The sequence below is a fragment of the Leucoraja erinacea genome, chromosome 5 (genome assembly GCF_028641065.1).
Source record: "Leucoraja erinacea ecotype New England chromosome 5, Leri_hhj_1, whole genome shotgun sequence".
Lineage (NCBI taxonomy): Eukaryota > Metazoa > Chordata > Chondrichthyes > Rajiformes > Rajidae > Leucoraja > Leucoraja erinaceus.
The window spans coordinates 85,012,475-85,028,355 of NC_073381.1; the positions used below are offsets into that span (position 1 = coordinate 85,012,475).

General features: G+C 44.0%; 1 protein-coding gene across 1 annotated transcript in view; it reads right to left on the minus strand.

Annotated features, from left to right (window-relative positions):
* Positions 1-15,881, minus strand: part of LOC129697508 (dynein axonemal heavy chain 8-like) — a 641,267-nt gene that overhangs the window by 397,314 nt on the left and 228,072 nt on the right. Inside the window, 2 exon segments of the mRNA XM_055636144.1 lie at positions 9,650-9,791; positions 13,438-13,557. Coding sequence (XP_055492119.1) covers positions 9,650-9,791; positions 13,438-13,557 — 262 coding nt within the window.

The following is a 15,881-nucleotide window of genomic DNA, read 5'->3' on the forward strand; positions in this document are numbered from 1 at the left end:
GAAATGTGGGCACAAGAATATTTGCCTCTAATTCAAGAACTACAAAGATGGTCGAGAGTTAGAAGAAATTTTGTTCCAGGTGATATTGTTTTGGTGGTTGATTCTACTGCACCACGAGGTTCTTGGTTGATGGGAAAGATACTGGAGATCATGGCAGACGTTAAGGGTTTGGTGCGTACAGTACGACTTCAGACTAAGAATAATGTTTTAATAAGACCAATAACCAAGTTATGCTTGCTTCTAGAAGGCGAAGGTGAGAATGGAAGAATCGCTAAAGAAGTCTGATTGCTGATGTATAATGCTTGTAATTTGTGTTTTTTGATATATGTTGAGCTTTTATAGCTCCATTTTTAATGTCTATTAGTAATTGCCTCGTTATATACTCAGAACAATTAGGGGCCGGTATGTAGGAGCCATTTAGTTCAGAACATTTATTATAATCATGTCTGGTTACCTTTAATTTTTATCTGCCTGTAATTATGTGGGTGTGATTTATATGTAGTCTGGGGCGTGTTCGTGGCTAGGATTCTGGCGCAGACTCCTAGATAATTTAGTTTAGTTCGATGAAGACCATGGGGAAGATATAGTTTTCGATCATGATTACGAGTGTGATTGAAATGTATATATGCTGGAAGATGTCCTTTACACGAAGAAGTTTTTATGAGTGATTTTACTGTTTTGTACTACTACAGTAAAGAAACTATTTATCAAGAGACTTTCTGGAATATTCATCTTCCAACGGTTTTGAATGTCTGTACAGAGCTCGTGAAATGCGTAAGATGACTTTCTGAACCTTGAGAGGTCGTAAAGACTCACCACAGAAACAGTATTTCCCTAGCACAAAGTCATGCTGATAATTCTTAATCAGCTTCTGGCTTTCCAAATATATAAAATCTTAGCACTGTTTCCAATAATTTTGCTACCACAGATGTAAGGTTCTCTGGCCTGCAATTATCTTGCTTAATGTATGGAAGGTATACATGGGGCAGGGGGCGGAAATCCCGGGTACGACAGAGGGGGCACGTTTTTTGTAATCCGGATTTTAAAACTCCGTGGAAAAAAAAGCTGTTAAAAAAACTCTGCTTTCTGCGAGACAGTGGGGGTGGGACTGATGATCGAGGGCGCTGATTGGACGAGAGAGACCTCGGTCAGCAGGAAGTGGGGGGAGGGCATGATGATTCAGCGCGATGATTGGAGGAGGGAGGTGTCGGTCAGAGGCGGACTTGAAAGAGAACGGCAGAGAGTGCCGACGATCTTATACTCATGGAAGTCTACCTTACATGAATGATCACCATGATAAGAAAATCTCAAATTTAGATAGCCAAATATAAGAAATATTTGAAAAAAAAGCAGAAACACTGGAAACAAACAGTCAGGCAGAGTTCCAGGTGCATGAACTTGTAACCAAACTGGGAAAGAGAGAGGTTGAGAGACGGCAGGAGATTGCAGGCAGTGTTAAAATAAAGGCAAAAGCTATGATAGGTTGCGTATAAATAAGTTAACATGGCAGTTAGAATCAGTTTATGCTTCTTTACCTATTGTATGTGCTACAGGATTGTGGGGCAGGCCAGATTATACTTATGTAAGGAGAAAAATTAGGCCAAAAAATGGTGATGAATGACAGGTGGAAATGGCCAGTTCTGATAGAAAGAAAAGGAAAGAGTGAGTTACTGAAGTTGGAGAATTTGATGTTGAGTCCAGAAGACTACAACATGCCCAGACAGAAGATAAGCTCATGTATATCAATGATTTAGATGAGGCAATTGAAGGGTTTGTGGCCAAGTTTGTAGATGATACGAAGATAGGTGGAGGTGTAATAATAATAATAATACTAATAATAATAAATACTTTATTGATCCCCTCGGAAATTCAGATGTCCAGAAGCCCCCAACCACCAAACCCACACATTCAGAATGAAAGCAGACAGCAAATACATAAAATGCAATGTGGACAATACCTGAGAGCATTAAATACTTAAAAAGACCAATAATTAACAATTAATAAAATGCAAAACGCATCCCCCTACAGCCTAGCGGCCTGTATTATAAAATCTACTGGCTGCAGGGGTGTAGGATCTCCTGAACCGCTCCATTCTACAACGCAGGGAGTGGAGTTGGTTGTTGTTGCGAGTGCTCTTTTGACTCTCCAGAATTACATGGAGGGGATGCCCGGGGTTTTCTAGGATGACCTGCACCTTGTGCCTCATATGCCTCTCAAGCACATCCATCCCAGAGTCCACTCTCTCCTCCAACTAGCTAGCCCGTTTTATCAGTTTGTCCAGGTTCTTGCTGTTTTTCGCACTGATGCTGTTGCCCCAGCAGACAACAGTGTAAAAAATGACACTTGTAACCACAGTATTGTAAAACATTTACAGCATATCATTACGCACATTGAAGGATTTGAGCCTTCTGAGGAAAAAGAGTCTGCTCTGGCCTTTTTTGTAGAGGGCGTCAGAGTTGACAGACCAGTCCAGTTTGTTATCAAGGTGCACTCCAAGATATTTATATGTCTGCACCACCTCAATGTCAGCCCCTGCAGCATTGATCGGCTGAAGGGGGAGCTTGGACCTGCCAAAGTTAACCACCATCTCTTTAGTCTTGGTTGTATTCAGGATGAAACAATTCTGTTTACTCCAGGCACTGAAGGCACTGGTCAAGTCCCTGTATTCCTCCTCATGCCCGTTCCTTACACATGCCACAATCATGGTGTCATCTGAATATTTCTGTATGTGGCATGTGTCAGACTTATAATTGAAGTCTGCGGTATACAGGGTGAAGAGGAACAGGGCCAGAACCGTTCCCTGTGGGGCTCCAACATTGCACACCACTGTCCCAGAAACACAGTCCCACAGACCCAAACTGTGGTCGACCCGTCAGGTAGTTGTATATCCAGGAGATAAAGATGGAGTCCACCCCGATCTTCTTATGCTTGTCTTTCAGAATCAGGGGTTGGATGCTGTTGAACGCACATGTGGAGGCGTAGAATCTACTAAATCCCACGACCGAAAGTAAAGAACAAGCGACACTTAACTGAGCCAGACTCCTTGTCTCTTGTTTATTCGAGAAGCCCCTTCATTCTTACTAATCATAGCCCGTGTGCAGATTATGCCAATTAGTGCGTTTGACCTTGGAATTGTTATTGAAGTCTTGTGGCTGGACCTTCCCATGAGGCTGCTGGTGATAACAGGCTGTATGCAAAACCAACGTGGGCGGGAAGGCGCCACAGCTCCCCCCTCAGCCACCAAGTCATACAAGGTGGCAACTGCCTGGCTTTGTCCTGCCCCGTCTGCCCCGGTCTGGCGGATTAATTTTACGGCCTGATCTTGTTTGGTACTGCAGTGTGGGAGGTCTTTGACAGGAAGTGTTGTGGTCTTGGGACTTCGCCGGTTCTGTGGGTGAGGTAGTCGGTTGGTTCTCGACGTATGCTGGCTTTAACCGATCGACGGTTATGGTGTCTGTTTTTCCATTCCGATTGATCACAAAACTTTTGGTTGGGTGTTGGATGACTTGGTAAGGGCCATTGTACGCTTGCTGAAGAGGTCGGCAGACGGCGTCGTGTCGGACCAAAACATGTGTCAGCAGGCACGAAGACCATTGCAGGTGTTCTCCACGTTGGCGTTGGCCTAAGTAGTTGCATAGTTCGCCGTAATCGATCGACATACCTGCTTGGATCATAGGATCTGTCTGTGGGAATTGGTTCGACAAATTCGTCGGGCAGCTTCAGAGTTGTGCCATAAAGCATTTCCGCCGACGAACATCCTAGGTCTGCTTTCACTGCCTTATGAATGCCAAGCAGAACCAGAGGCAACCGTTCACTCCAGTTCGACACATCTCCCCGGCTGGCGATGGAACCGTTCAATCAGGCCGTTTGCTTGTGGATGATACGCAGTCGTTCAAATCCGGTTCATACCAAGGAGGTCGGTTAGTGTTTGAAGATGGAAATTAGCTATTGGCCATAATCTTGCATATTTACATGTAAATATTCGTCAATATGCATTGTCCCTGTTTAAATTTTTAAAAAACAGCGCAAACTCGAATTGCAGTCTCGGTCTGTTGTGATCGTAGTTGGGACCCAAAGACCGAAATCCATCGGTCAACAAAAGCGCGGGCTATTGTTTCCGCTGAAATGTTGATGACTGGGATAGGACCATGCCGTCTTGTGAACCGGTCTTCACAAGTGAGCAAATATGTGCAGTTTCTGGACAGTGGGAGTGGGCCAACCAAGTCCAGGTGCAAGTCCTCGAAACGGGTGTTCGGTACAGGAAACTCACCGAAAGGGGTTCGACTGTGCCTGGATATCATGGATTGTTGACACAATAGTCAAGCCTTCGAGCATAATCCAACATCATGCTTGATGAAAGGCCAGAAGAAACATTCGGAGATTATTTTTATCGTAGCCTTCTTGCCCGGATGTGATAAGTTGTGCAGCGCGCTGAAAACTTCCCGACGCATCATCCTGGGCACAAACGGCCTTGGTTTACCAGTGGATGTATCACATATGATGGCTTCTCTCGTGTTACCGATAGGTGGTAATGTATAAGATCAGGATCAGTCTGCTGCGCGCGAGCCATGGCATAAAAATCGATGGCCACCTCCAGTCTTGATAGGGCGTCGGCAACCAGACTTGCTTTTCCATGAATGTGCCTGATGACACTGGAGAATTGCATAATGAAGTCCAAGTGGCGGATTTCCCGCGGTGAATAACTCCCCACACTTGTACGAGTCGTGTATGTGAGCAGTTGGTGATTGTAGATTAACTCTTATTAATCAATGCCATTTATAATCTCTATTATACATATATGCATGCCACTCATTACATAGTATTACGGTACTACACTAACAAGGTCAGCCGGCTCTCAGAAACCACGCCGGGTATGAATGGCTGGCAGTTTAAATGCTCGGGATTACTTATGGAATAAAGACTAATCTTTCACTATGTATTTTGTCGTGGATCATTCACAAACAGTGATCCGTGTAAATACTGAAGGGACAGTCTTCCAACAGATGGCAGAAATACTTGACGGCGAGGTACATGGCCAAAAGTTCTCGCCCGAACGTACAGTACCGTATCTGAGTGGGTGATCATTTTACCGAAAAAAATGCCTGAAGCTCTCACCAACCATTGATTTGCTGCTCCAAGACGGCTCCCTCGGCGCTGATGGAGGCATCAGTGGTGAGTGAAAATAAGATATTGGGCCTCTGATGGACCAGCATAATTGCGTCGGCGAGAGTCCTCTTAGCACATTAAAGGCTTGCACTGCATCCTCGGGTAAACATAACGGTTTATTTGATGATTTGTCCGAACCTTTGATTAAGTTGGTCAAGGATAATAGGGAACCTGCGGCATTCGGTAGAATGAGTCGGTACAAATTCATCATCCCCAAAATTCACCGTAATTGGTTTCACGAATTTGGCACTGGGTAGTTTCGGATTTCCTGCACCTTTGATTCGCCGGGCAGGATGCTGTTCTCCATCATGTGATGCCCGAGGAAATTGAGTTTGTGAGCGCCAAACACGCATTTGTTCGTGTTAATGACAATACCATATTCGTCGAGACAGCCGAACAGTAATCCGAGGTGTTTCTTGTGTTCCTCTTCGCTGGAGCTCACTACCAACACGTCGTTGACGTATGCATAGACGAAATCGAGGCCAGAGAGTACATGGTGGAACGATTGTGCCAAATGGTGTCCGTAGAATTCGAATGTCCCGAACGGAGTGACCACTGCTGTCATAAAATATTGGCAGGCTCGACCGGAATTTGATAATACGCATTGATGCTTGTGAACACTTGCTTACCCTGTAGGCTTGCAGAGAAATCCTGCAAATGTTGAATGCTGTATCGATCTCGAATAGTGGCTTAGATTAGTGAACGGTGGTTGCCGCAGGGTCGCCAATCTCCGGGAGACTTCTTCGGGACCATGTGAAGAGGTGATGCCCAGCAGCTCTCAGACCTACGGATGATCCTGAGCTCTAACATATGGTCAAATTCCGCCTTTGCAACATTGAGGAGATCCACGGGTAACCTGCGCGCTCTTGCCGAAACTGGAGGGCCTCGGAACATGATGCGTGACGAAGTGTTTGATATCATTGTGGTAAGATCCGGTAAGATGGAGTTAATAGTCGTGGAAATTGTTTAAGCAACTCCTGACATCGGCCGGTGCTGGGTTGGAGGCTGGTAAGGTGAGCGATAGTCAATGCCGGACGGCAGATGCAGTTCACCTGTGCGCGGGTGCAGCAATCACTTAAGCTGCGATTTTTTAAATCCACCAGCAAAGAAAAGTGTGAAAGAAAATCCACTCCAATATGGATTTTGATACGTCAGCAACTGTGAAAATCGAGCAATACGTTTTCTGCAGACGAAAGTCGAGCGTGGCTGATTTCTGACCAAATGTCTGTATGCTAGAATTGTTTGCGGTGGTGAGAACATATCCGGTGTTAGGGTGAAAACGCTCTTGGGAACTGGAACAACCGCTAACTTGGCAACGGAGTCAATGAAATATCGGATACCCAAAAGGCAGTCACCGAGAAAAAGGTGGTGGCTAGTTTGCCCACTGGCAGCAGTCGCCTCTATTGCCGGGCCTCGTCGTGGGTGTTAATGTTTGTAGAAGGAGCAAGTGGGTTGACACGACCAGGCCACTGCACCATATCTCCGGTGTTTCCAGCAAATACGTTGGATGCCGCCTCGGCCCCGTCCCCGATCCCCAAGGTTTGCGTTAAACCTGAAACGGGGATGGCTCTTCTGGCCTGCCAAAGCCTCGACTTGCGCAGTGAGTGCTGCAATTTGCTGTTCCCGCTGTACATTTACCGGCTTTACTGTTGTTGCATTAACCACAGTCACCTGCAGTGCAGTGGTTGTCTCCATGACAATGTTGGCCTGTTTTACGAGCTCATCAATGCTGGCCGATTGAAACATACCTATCAGGTGCCCCTTCCAGACATCAATCTTTTCGCCTACTGCCAGCTTGCTCCATCTCCGCAACATTTGTGACGGCCTCCTATCACCGAGATTATCATCTCTCAGCAGCTCCGAAATGCAGGCTTGCTTCGAGGGCTGTGTTCGCTCCAAAATAGTGGATTTAAGCCCGTTGTATGGCGTCATTTCTTCAGCATGCGATCTGCTCTGGAAGACGAGCTGCTAGGAACCCAAATTTTGTCCGTTGGCTGTGACATTGAGGGAGTGAAATCGAGCTTCTAGTATTGAAAACCACACTCTCGCGTTGGTTGTAAATAAAATTGGAACAATTTTATACACCACAGTTAAGTCTCCCCTCAGCCTCCTGTGTTCCAAATAAAGTAATTCCCATTGTTTTAAAAAAAATCATTACTGTTTTCAAGCTCATATTCATAAATCTTCTTTGTACACCTTCGGCAGCAATCACATCTTTGCTGATTTATGGTAACTGGGCTTGTATCAGTACTCTAGATGTGGTCTGGCAATGCAATATGCAATTCAAACCTAACAAGCCCATATACCCCATGATTCAGCTAAAAATAATCCCATATGTTTGTTCGCTGAATTATTGACCTCTGCTGCCACTTTTAAAGATTTGTAGTATACTTCAAGATCCTTTGTTTTCTCATACTCCTATAATTTCCCAAATATTCTCTGGACAAGTTGCAACTCCCCTAATGCATTAACTTCCTCTTCAAGTTAAATTTAGTTGTCCAGTTTTCTGCCCAAGCGACCATACCTCCTGCATTGTCATGCAGTCTAAAACTTCCCTGCTCAATGTTAACAATGTTGCTGATTTTTGTACCTTATATAACATAATTAAAACATATTCCAACAAGAAAGGGACCAAGTACTGAGCTCTGCAAAACTGGTGACACCCAACCAGTCACAACATTTCCTGTCAATCATGATAGTTTTCTTAGAGACACGAGGAACAGCAGTTTACTGCAGTTGCTCCAGTACTTTTTTGTGTTTATAGACACAAAGTGCTATCTCAGCAGGTTAGGCAGCATCTCTGGAAAAAAAAGATGGGTGACATTTCAGGCTGGGACCTGATAGTGTTGTTTAAGAGGCTTTTATATAGGCACATGAAAGTACTGAAGGTAAAAGATATGGATCATGTTCAGCAGGGGTCGGCAACCTTCGGCCCCAAGGTCGAATGCGGCCCATTATCTGAAATTATCCGGCCGCAGGCGTATTTTTTTCCCCGTAATCATCCGATCCGCAGACTTCCATCATCTCTGGTACCTCCCGGGCCCGAGGCCGCGGACCCCGGCACGGTGACGAAAGGAGGCCTGCGCTGGCGGCCGCAATTGCGGAGGCGCCGAGCAGCACCGAGCGCCAACGAGCGCCGAGCAGCACCAAGTACGGACGAGCGCCGAGCTCCTGCCATACCGCATACTGCGCAAAGCCGGCAGCACGGCCACGTACCTTCTGTGTCTGGTCTTCACTGTCGGGATTGGGGTTGTCAATAGGCCAGGGATGAGTGAGTAACTAGGGGTCATTGCTCTGGGTGGCGTCCTCGAAGGGACGGGATCTATGTGTGCACGTGATTTGATGTCTCCCATCCGGGGCAGGGTGGGGGCGGAATCCATGTGTGCACGTGATGGATGTGGCCCGCCATCCTCTCACAGACATGCGTCCTGGCCTCTATGCAGAACATGGTTGCCGACCCTTGATGAACAGACAGATGAGATCAGTTTGATTTCGCATCATGTTCGGTACGGACATTGTAGGCCGAATGGCCCGCTCCTGTGCTCTTCTGTTCTATGTACATCAGTCATTCCTTGCCATCTTCTCAACAAATTTAATAGCTGGTCTGCTACACACCTTCCTTCACAAAACTATTGAAAAACCTTCATTACAGTATGCTTTTCTAAATGGAGGTTGAGACTGTTCCATTAAATTGATTCCAAAAATTTAGATACCACTGAAGTGAAAATAATTGGTTTGAAATTAATCTGCGTTTTTTTCCATTTGTTTTAAAATAAAAAATGCAGTATTACCAGATGTCCAATTCACTGGCAATAATCTTGTAGCCAGATATTTACACTTCAAGTGTTCAATTATGACATTAAATTATTCATACTGTTGCTACAATTCCAGGAATTTTAAATATTAAGCATGCCTTAATTGAATTATTGAATACATTGGTTTATAGAAACAACTTATTTCGGCTGATTAGAGAGTTTAGAACTAGGAACATAATCGAAAAATTAAAATTAGCCTTTACATAAATGTTAGGTTAAAGATCCTTTGTCAAAGTAGGAAACTGAGAAAAAACTTAAATTAGGTTGTAGAGAAGATGGGCCGGTAAGATGGATAGGATAAAATGTATATCTGTGATGTGGATGCCAGGATTGCTATGAGTATGAGTTCTTAATGGGGCAAAGAAGTGTGATGTTTTGCAAATAGCAGGTTACGTTATGCTAATGAAGAGAGGGAGAAAAACTCTATCTCAGATGCATGGCTTACAGCATAAATGGCCAGTGAAATGGCCAGTGAAATGGACAGTGAAAGCAAATTATCAGAAATTGGAGGGATCCAATAAATTGACAGTTGAATCTACATAAATTCTTAATTATATATTTGACGCTGAGAGATTTTTACTAACCAAAGATATTAAGGGATAGAAAGGAAAAACAGGCGTATGTATTTAGAACAGATATAACCTATGAAATTACGGAATGGTTCTTACCTGGTGGAGCTGCAGGTTTTTCAATTTCTTTCACAGGTGCCGATTCAGAGAGTTCTACGAATATTCCCACCAATTGGTCCACAGTTTTTTCAATATCGTTGCATTTTGGAATTAAAATATCTGTCCATTCTTTGCAGCAACGCTAGAGAACACATTAGCACATGCAACAACGAACCAAAACTTGGTGAAAACTACAAGTCAATGTATAGAGGTCATTGTAAAATAAAAAAAGGCTTGAAATATTCATAAGATCAGACCATATCTCTGGGAAGTTTTAATGTTTCAGTTTGAAGGCTCTTCATCAGATACAGATCAATGCATTTCCAATGTTTTTAAAAATACACTAGACTAAGTGGGACCCGCTGGGTCCCTGTCACATGGGAGGCCTGGACCCCCAACACAATATTCCACCGCTGAGCCATAACCCCCAACTGCGCATGAACGGCTGACGGGCCCCGCAATAACGGCAGAGGTTAAGTTAAAGTTAATAACTTTGCATTTAATTTGTTTATTACCTCGCCATCCCTCTTCCTACTCCTTTTCTCCTCCATTCCCCCTCATCCCCAGCACTCCCTCACACTCATCTTCAGCCTCCCTCTTCTTTCCCCTGTCCTCCTCCACCACTCACTCACCTCTCCCTTCCTCTCCTTTCCCCTACCCTCAGCCACTCCCTCCGTCCCACCATAACCCCTCAACCCTCCCTACCCCCCTCCTCTCACTCTATCCCCCCTCCTACCCCACTCTCCCTGCTCACCTCCCCCACTTTCCCCTCCCTGCCACTCCTTCCCTACCCCCTATTCTCCCTCAATCCCTCCAGGATCTCGATGTAAACCACCGCCAGCCCCGTTCTGTCAAACAGGGTGGTTATGAAGTTGTATTTGAGACAGGGGCTGTCGGGGGTGGCGAGCATCCTGGAGCCGGGGGAGGGCTTGAGGCGGGGCTGTCAGGGTGGGAGCATCCTGGAGCCGGGGGAGGGTGAGAGCTTGAGACGGGGAACCCTAGCCCAGGGCCAGGGGGGTACACGTTGTGATGGGGGAAAAAAAGGCGATTTGAAAATACCCCAACTGCGGATGCGCGGCTGAGGACCCGTATGGTGCCCTTTGTTGTGACATCAATAAAGACGCGCATGGGAACCCTCCCCCAACTGTGCATACTTGTTTCATTTATATCACAGGACAATGATGAGTAAGGTGGGCCAAAAATTGTAATGTTATCATGTACCGTTTTTGCACAAATATAGGTACAAACAACCAAACAAACAAGATGAGAGTTTTAGTAATAGAATAGAATAGAACAGAGAGATAGATAGATAGATAGATAGATAGATAGATAGATAGATAGATAGATAGATAGATAGATAGATAGATAGATAGATAGATAACAAAGATGACTTAATATTGATGAATGAACATCCTCTAGGTAACTGCAAAAGATCCAATGGGCTAATTTAAAAAAATAATTTCTTGGTATTCTCTTCAATATTTATTTCATAATTAACGTAATTAAAACTAATTAAAAAACAAATTACCAAGTTATTAAAAAATAAGTTTTATGAAATTTTGCTGTTTGAAATCTAAACAATGCAGCGCTGATTTAATTTCAAAATATGTCATCAGGTGAAAACCGATAAGGAATTTCTGAAATGGAAAAGGGTACTACATGTCTTCGAATTAACATTCAAGCGTTCAGCTAACTCTGCGGTGAACACCTGCAGCTGTAGGACTGGGAGCCGGAAATGTATTGGGGATGAAGAAGGTGATGCAGCCTTAAAGGTGATGAAGATGAAGAAGGTGATGCAGCCTATAAATGTGAGGTTATCCATTTTGGTGGCAAAAACGTGAAAGCAGACTATTATCTAAATGGTGGCCGATTGGGAAAGGGGGAGATGCAGCGAGACCTGGGTGTCATGGTACACCAGTCATTGAAGGTAGGCATGCAGGTGCAGCAGGCAGTAAAGAAAGCGAATGGTATGTTAGCTTTCATTGCAAAAGGATTTGAGTATAGGAGCAGGGAGGTTCTACTGCAGTTGTACAGGGTCTTGGTGAGACCACACCTGGAGTATTGCATACAGTTTTGGTCTCCAAATCTGAGGAAGGACATTATTGCCATAGAGGGAGTGCAGAGAAGGTTCACCAGACTGATTCCTGGGATGTCAGGACTGTCTTATGAAGAAAGACTGGATATACTTGGTTTATACTCTCTAGAATTTAGGAGATTGAGAGGGGATCTTAAAGAAACTTACAAAATTCTTAAGGGGTTGGACAGGCTAGATGCAGGAAGATTGTTCCCGATGTTAGGGAAGTCCAGGACAAGGGGTCACAGCTTAAGGATAAGGGGGAAATCCTTTAAAACCGAGATGAGAAGAAACTTTTTTCACACAGAGAGTGGTGAATCTCTGGAACTCTCTGCCACAGAGGGTAGTTGAGGCCAGTTCATTGGCTATATTTAAGAGGGAGTTAGATGTGGCCCTTGTGGCTAAGGGGATCAGGGGGTATGGAGAGAAGGCAGGTACGGGATACTGAGTTGGATGATCAGCCATGATCATATTGAATGGCGGTGCAGGCTCGAAGGGCCGAATGGCCTACTCCGGCCCCTAATTTCTATGTTTCTATGTTAAAGGATAAATAAGTGCTTCACAGTGGGGTTTACAAAGTGGATGCTGACAAGGTATTGGTGGAAGTGATATGGTAGAGTTAATTATCTTCATATTCATCTTCGGGTTCGAAGCAATGCTGGTGATGATTAGTTTGTTACCCGGAGCTAAGTGCCATTGAAAAGATGGTAGTCAGACAAAAATGTAAAAGGCTGCAATGAAGTAGATCAGGAATACATCCTCAGCAGATGAGAAGTCTGTTCAAGAGGATGACAACAGCTGAAGAAGTTGGTCTTGAATCTGGTGCTATATGGTTTCAATTTTTTTGGATCTTCTGCCTGAAAGGAGAGGGGGCAAGAGAGAATGACTGCCTGTGAGTTGCCCTTGTTTATGTCGGCTGCTTTCCGAGGCAGCAGGAAGTGTAGATGAAGTTGTTGGGGAGTGGAAGGGGGGGATGATTTGTAGAATGGACTGATCTGCAGTCACAACTCTCTGCAAGTATTGTGGGCTTGGCAGAGAAGTTGTCATAACAAGATGTGAAGCTTCCTGATAGGATATTTTCGACAGTGAATCTGTTGGTAAAATTGGTTGAGATTGGTAAGAGACCTGGAGACATGCTGAACTTAGGTACACAAAATTGCTGGAGAAACTCAGCGGGTGCAGCAGCATCTATGGAGCGAAGGAAAGTTATGGATCCTTCGCTCCATAGATGCTGCTGCACCCGCTGAGTTTCTCCAGCAATTTTGTGTACCTTCGATCTTCCAGCATCTGCAGTTCCTTCTTGAACACAACATGCTGAACTTCCTTAGTCTTCAAAGGAAGAAGTTTTGATGTGCTGCAGCATTGATGTGGTTGGACCAGGTTAAATTTGGTCAAAAAGAAAAAAAGTGCATGCAAGGTTTGAGAGGAGATGATAAAATCAGATATAATCCCTATATTTGGTTAATATTTAGACAGACACATATAATTAAGGCTAAGGATACGGACCTAATACTGATAAATGGGATTAATATAGATGGGCAAAAAGATTGGCGTGGATTCCGTGGGCTGTAGAGTTCATTTGTGTGCTGTATAACACAATGATTCAATGCAATCATGTAAATTATACTGAATAATTGCCATTCATTGTCAGGCCTAGTGTTTAATTGACTCTCTTCTTAATTCCAAGTGCTAAAATTCTTTAACAGCATATTACCTCACTGTAGGTAAGCATTTCTTCCAAAGTTAAGGCCTGATCCTCTGGTAGTTTAACTATAATTTTTTGGCCTATTTCTGCCATTGCCTCATCTATGTGCTTTTCTCGTAAATCACTTATCTGGAAACAACAATGAATATTAAATTATTACATTACATAAAATTATTTAATATATTTCCTATTACTGCATCTTTACATAAGAACTATATCGTAAAATCTTTGAAAAAGTCATAGAGAGATACAGCATGGAATCAGCCACTTCTGCCCACCGAGTCCCCACTGACCATCAATCACCTTTTCACTAATCCCATTTTATTTTCTCCCACATACTCATCAATTCCCACCAAATTCTATCACTCACTTACACACCGAGGGCAATTAACAATGTCCAATTAACCCGCAGAGACAAGAGACTATAAAAGTTGAAATTTTGAACATAGAACAAATAGCTGGAGGAACCTACCGGGTCAGGCACCATCAGTGGAGGGAAATGGACAGATGACATTTCCCCATGATGGGTGGAAGACGACTGCATATTGTTGACAATGAGAATTTGTCAATGATGCCCCATTTTGCTGCATCTGTGCATTCTGTCCTTTTTACTCTGGTGGGTTTTAAGGACATACCTACGACCTGCTCGAGAAACTGTAAGAGCATGGAGGTCTTTGTACATCTTTATAAAACATTGGTTAGACTGCAGTGAGAATATTGTTGTAGTTCTGATCACCACACTTTATGGGGGATGTAATTGCACTGGTGTATTCACCAGGATGCTGTCTGGGATAGAATGCTTCAGTTTCAGATATGAGCGGGATAATAGGCTGTGGAATGGGAGTGGGTGAGGCTGAAGGACCGGTCAGAGGTATATACAATTATGAGAGGCAGAGATAGGGTAAAGAGTAAAACCAATCCTCAAGGTGGAGGTGTTTAAGACTAAAGGATTTAGATTTAAGGTTTTTGAGTAAGAGGTTTAGAGGCAATCTGAGGCACGCTGTCTGGAACTTAGAGCCTGTGAAGCTGGTGGAGATGAGTACTTTCACATAATTTAAGAAGAATGTACATGAGCACTTGAATTGCTAAGGCATAGTTGACAATGAACTAAGTGCTCGTAAATAGAATTTGTACAAATAGGCGCTGATGGTCACCATGGACACGGTGGGCTGAAGGGCCTGTGACAGTGCCATATGACACTCTGGCACTGTAGTCTAACAAACCTAAAGACACGATAGAAGTAGGAATAGTCCAGATTAATCATGTTCCTCAATTTTTTTTCCAATAATTTCCTTATCATTTATATTGGATTCATGTTGACGAAGATCTTTGTAATCTTTCTAGAAACAGGTGAGGTCCTTCTGAATTGGAGATTAGCCAATTGTAGGGAAATAGGGAAAATCCAGGAAATTATAGGACGGAATCCTCATATTAGTGGAAGGGAAGCTGTTCGAGAGGACTTAAGATTTACTCACATGTGGAAGAGAATGGACTGATTACAGGGCTGTTCACGGGGTAGTTCATGTCATACAAACTTGATTACATTTTTTGAGGATCTATACCCTATTGATGAGAATAAGGCAGTAGATATTGTCTAATGATGTTAGTAAGGCATATGACAAGGCCCTCATGCTACACTGATCCAGATGATTAAGATGCATGGTTTCACAGAGACTTGGTAGTTTGGGCTCAGAACTGGATAGCTTATAGAAGATAAGAGGGTAGTGATGCCTGGAGGTCTACGATCAGTGGTGTCCCATTGGAATTTGAGCCACATTTTTTTTTTACAAAAACACAACTGAAACTGTTGATGGATTGGTTAGTGCATTTGCAAACAACACCAACATTGGTGGCATTGCAGGTAGGGAAGAAGGCTGGTAGTGTTGTTTTAATTTTTTTTAGATAGACACATGGATATGCAAGGAATAGAGGGATAGAGATCACATGCAGGCAGAGGAGACTAACCTGGCATCAGGTTCAGCACAGACATTTTGGGCCAAAGGACTTGTTGCTTTGATATACTATACTATGTTATATGTTAGAGAATTCATTCACAGAGTAGGTGAAAGTCTAGTACAGGTCTCCATAAATAAAAAGGAGGTACTCCATACCCTATCAGATTACAGGCAGATAAATCTCCAGGACTCAATGGGATTATAGGGCGCTCTGGGAGGCAAGGGAAATAATGAAGACAGAGTAGTAGATGTGATTTACATTGACTGTATGGGGCCTCTAACAAGACCCAACCTGGGAAACTTGTTCAAAAGGTTAAGGGCCTGTCCCACCAGCATGCGACTGCATGCGGCGAGCGCGACCTAACATGGTCGCTTGAGCCGTATGGCCTCGCGGGGCCGGTCCCACTTCGTTCGCCGGAGCCGTATGGAGTTGTGCGGGACTGGTCCCGACATCGCGCCGGGCTCCGAAAAACTGACATTGTCCAAAAATTCAGCGCC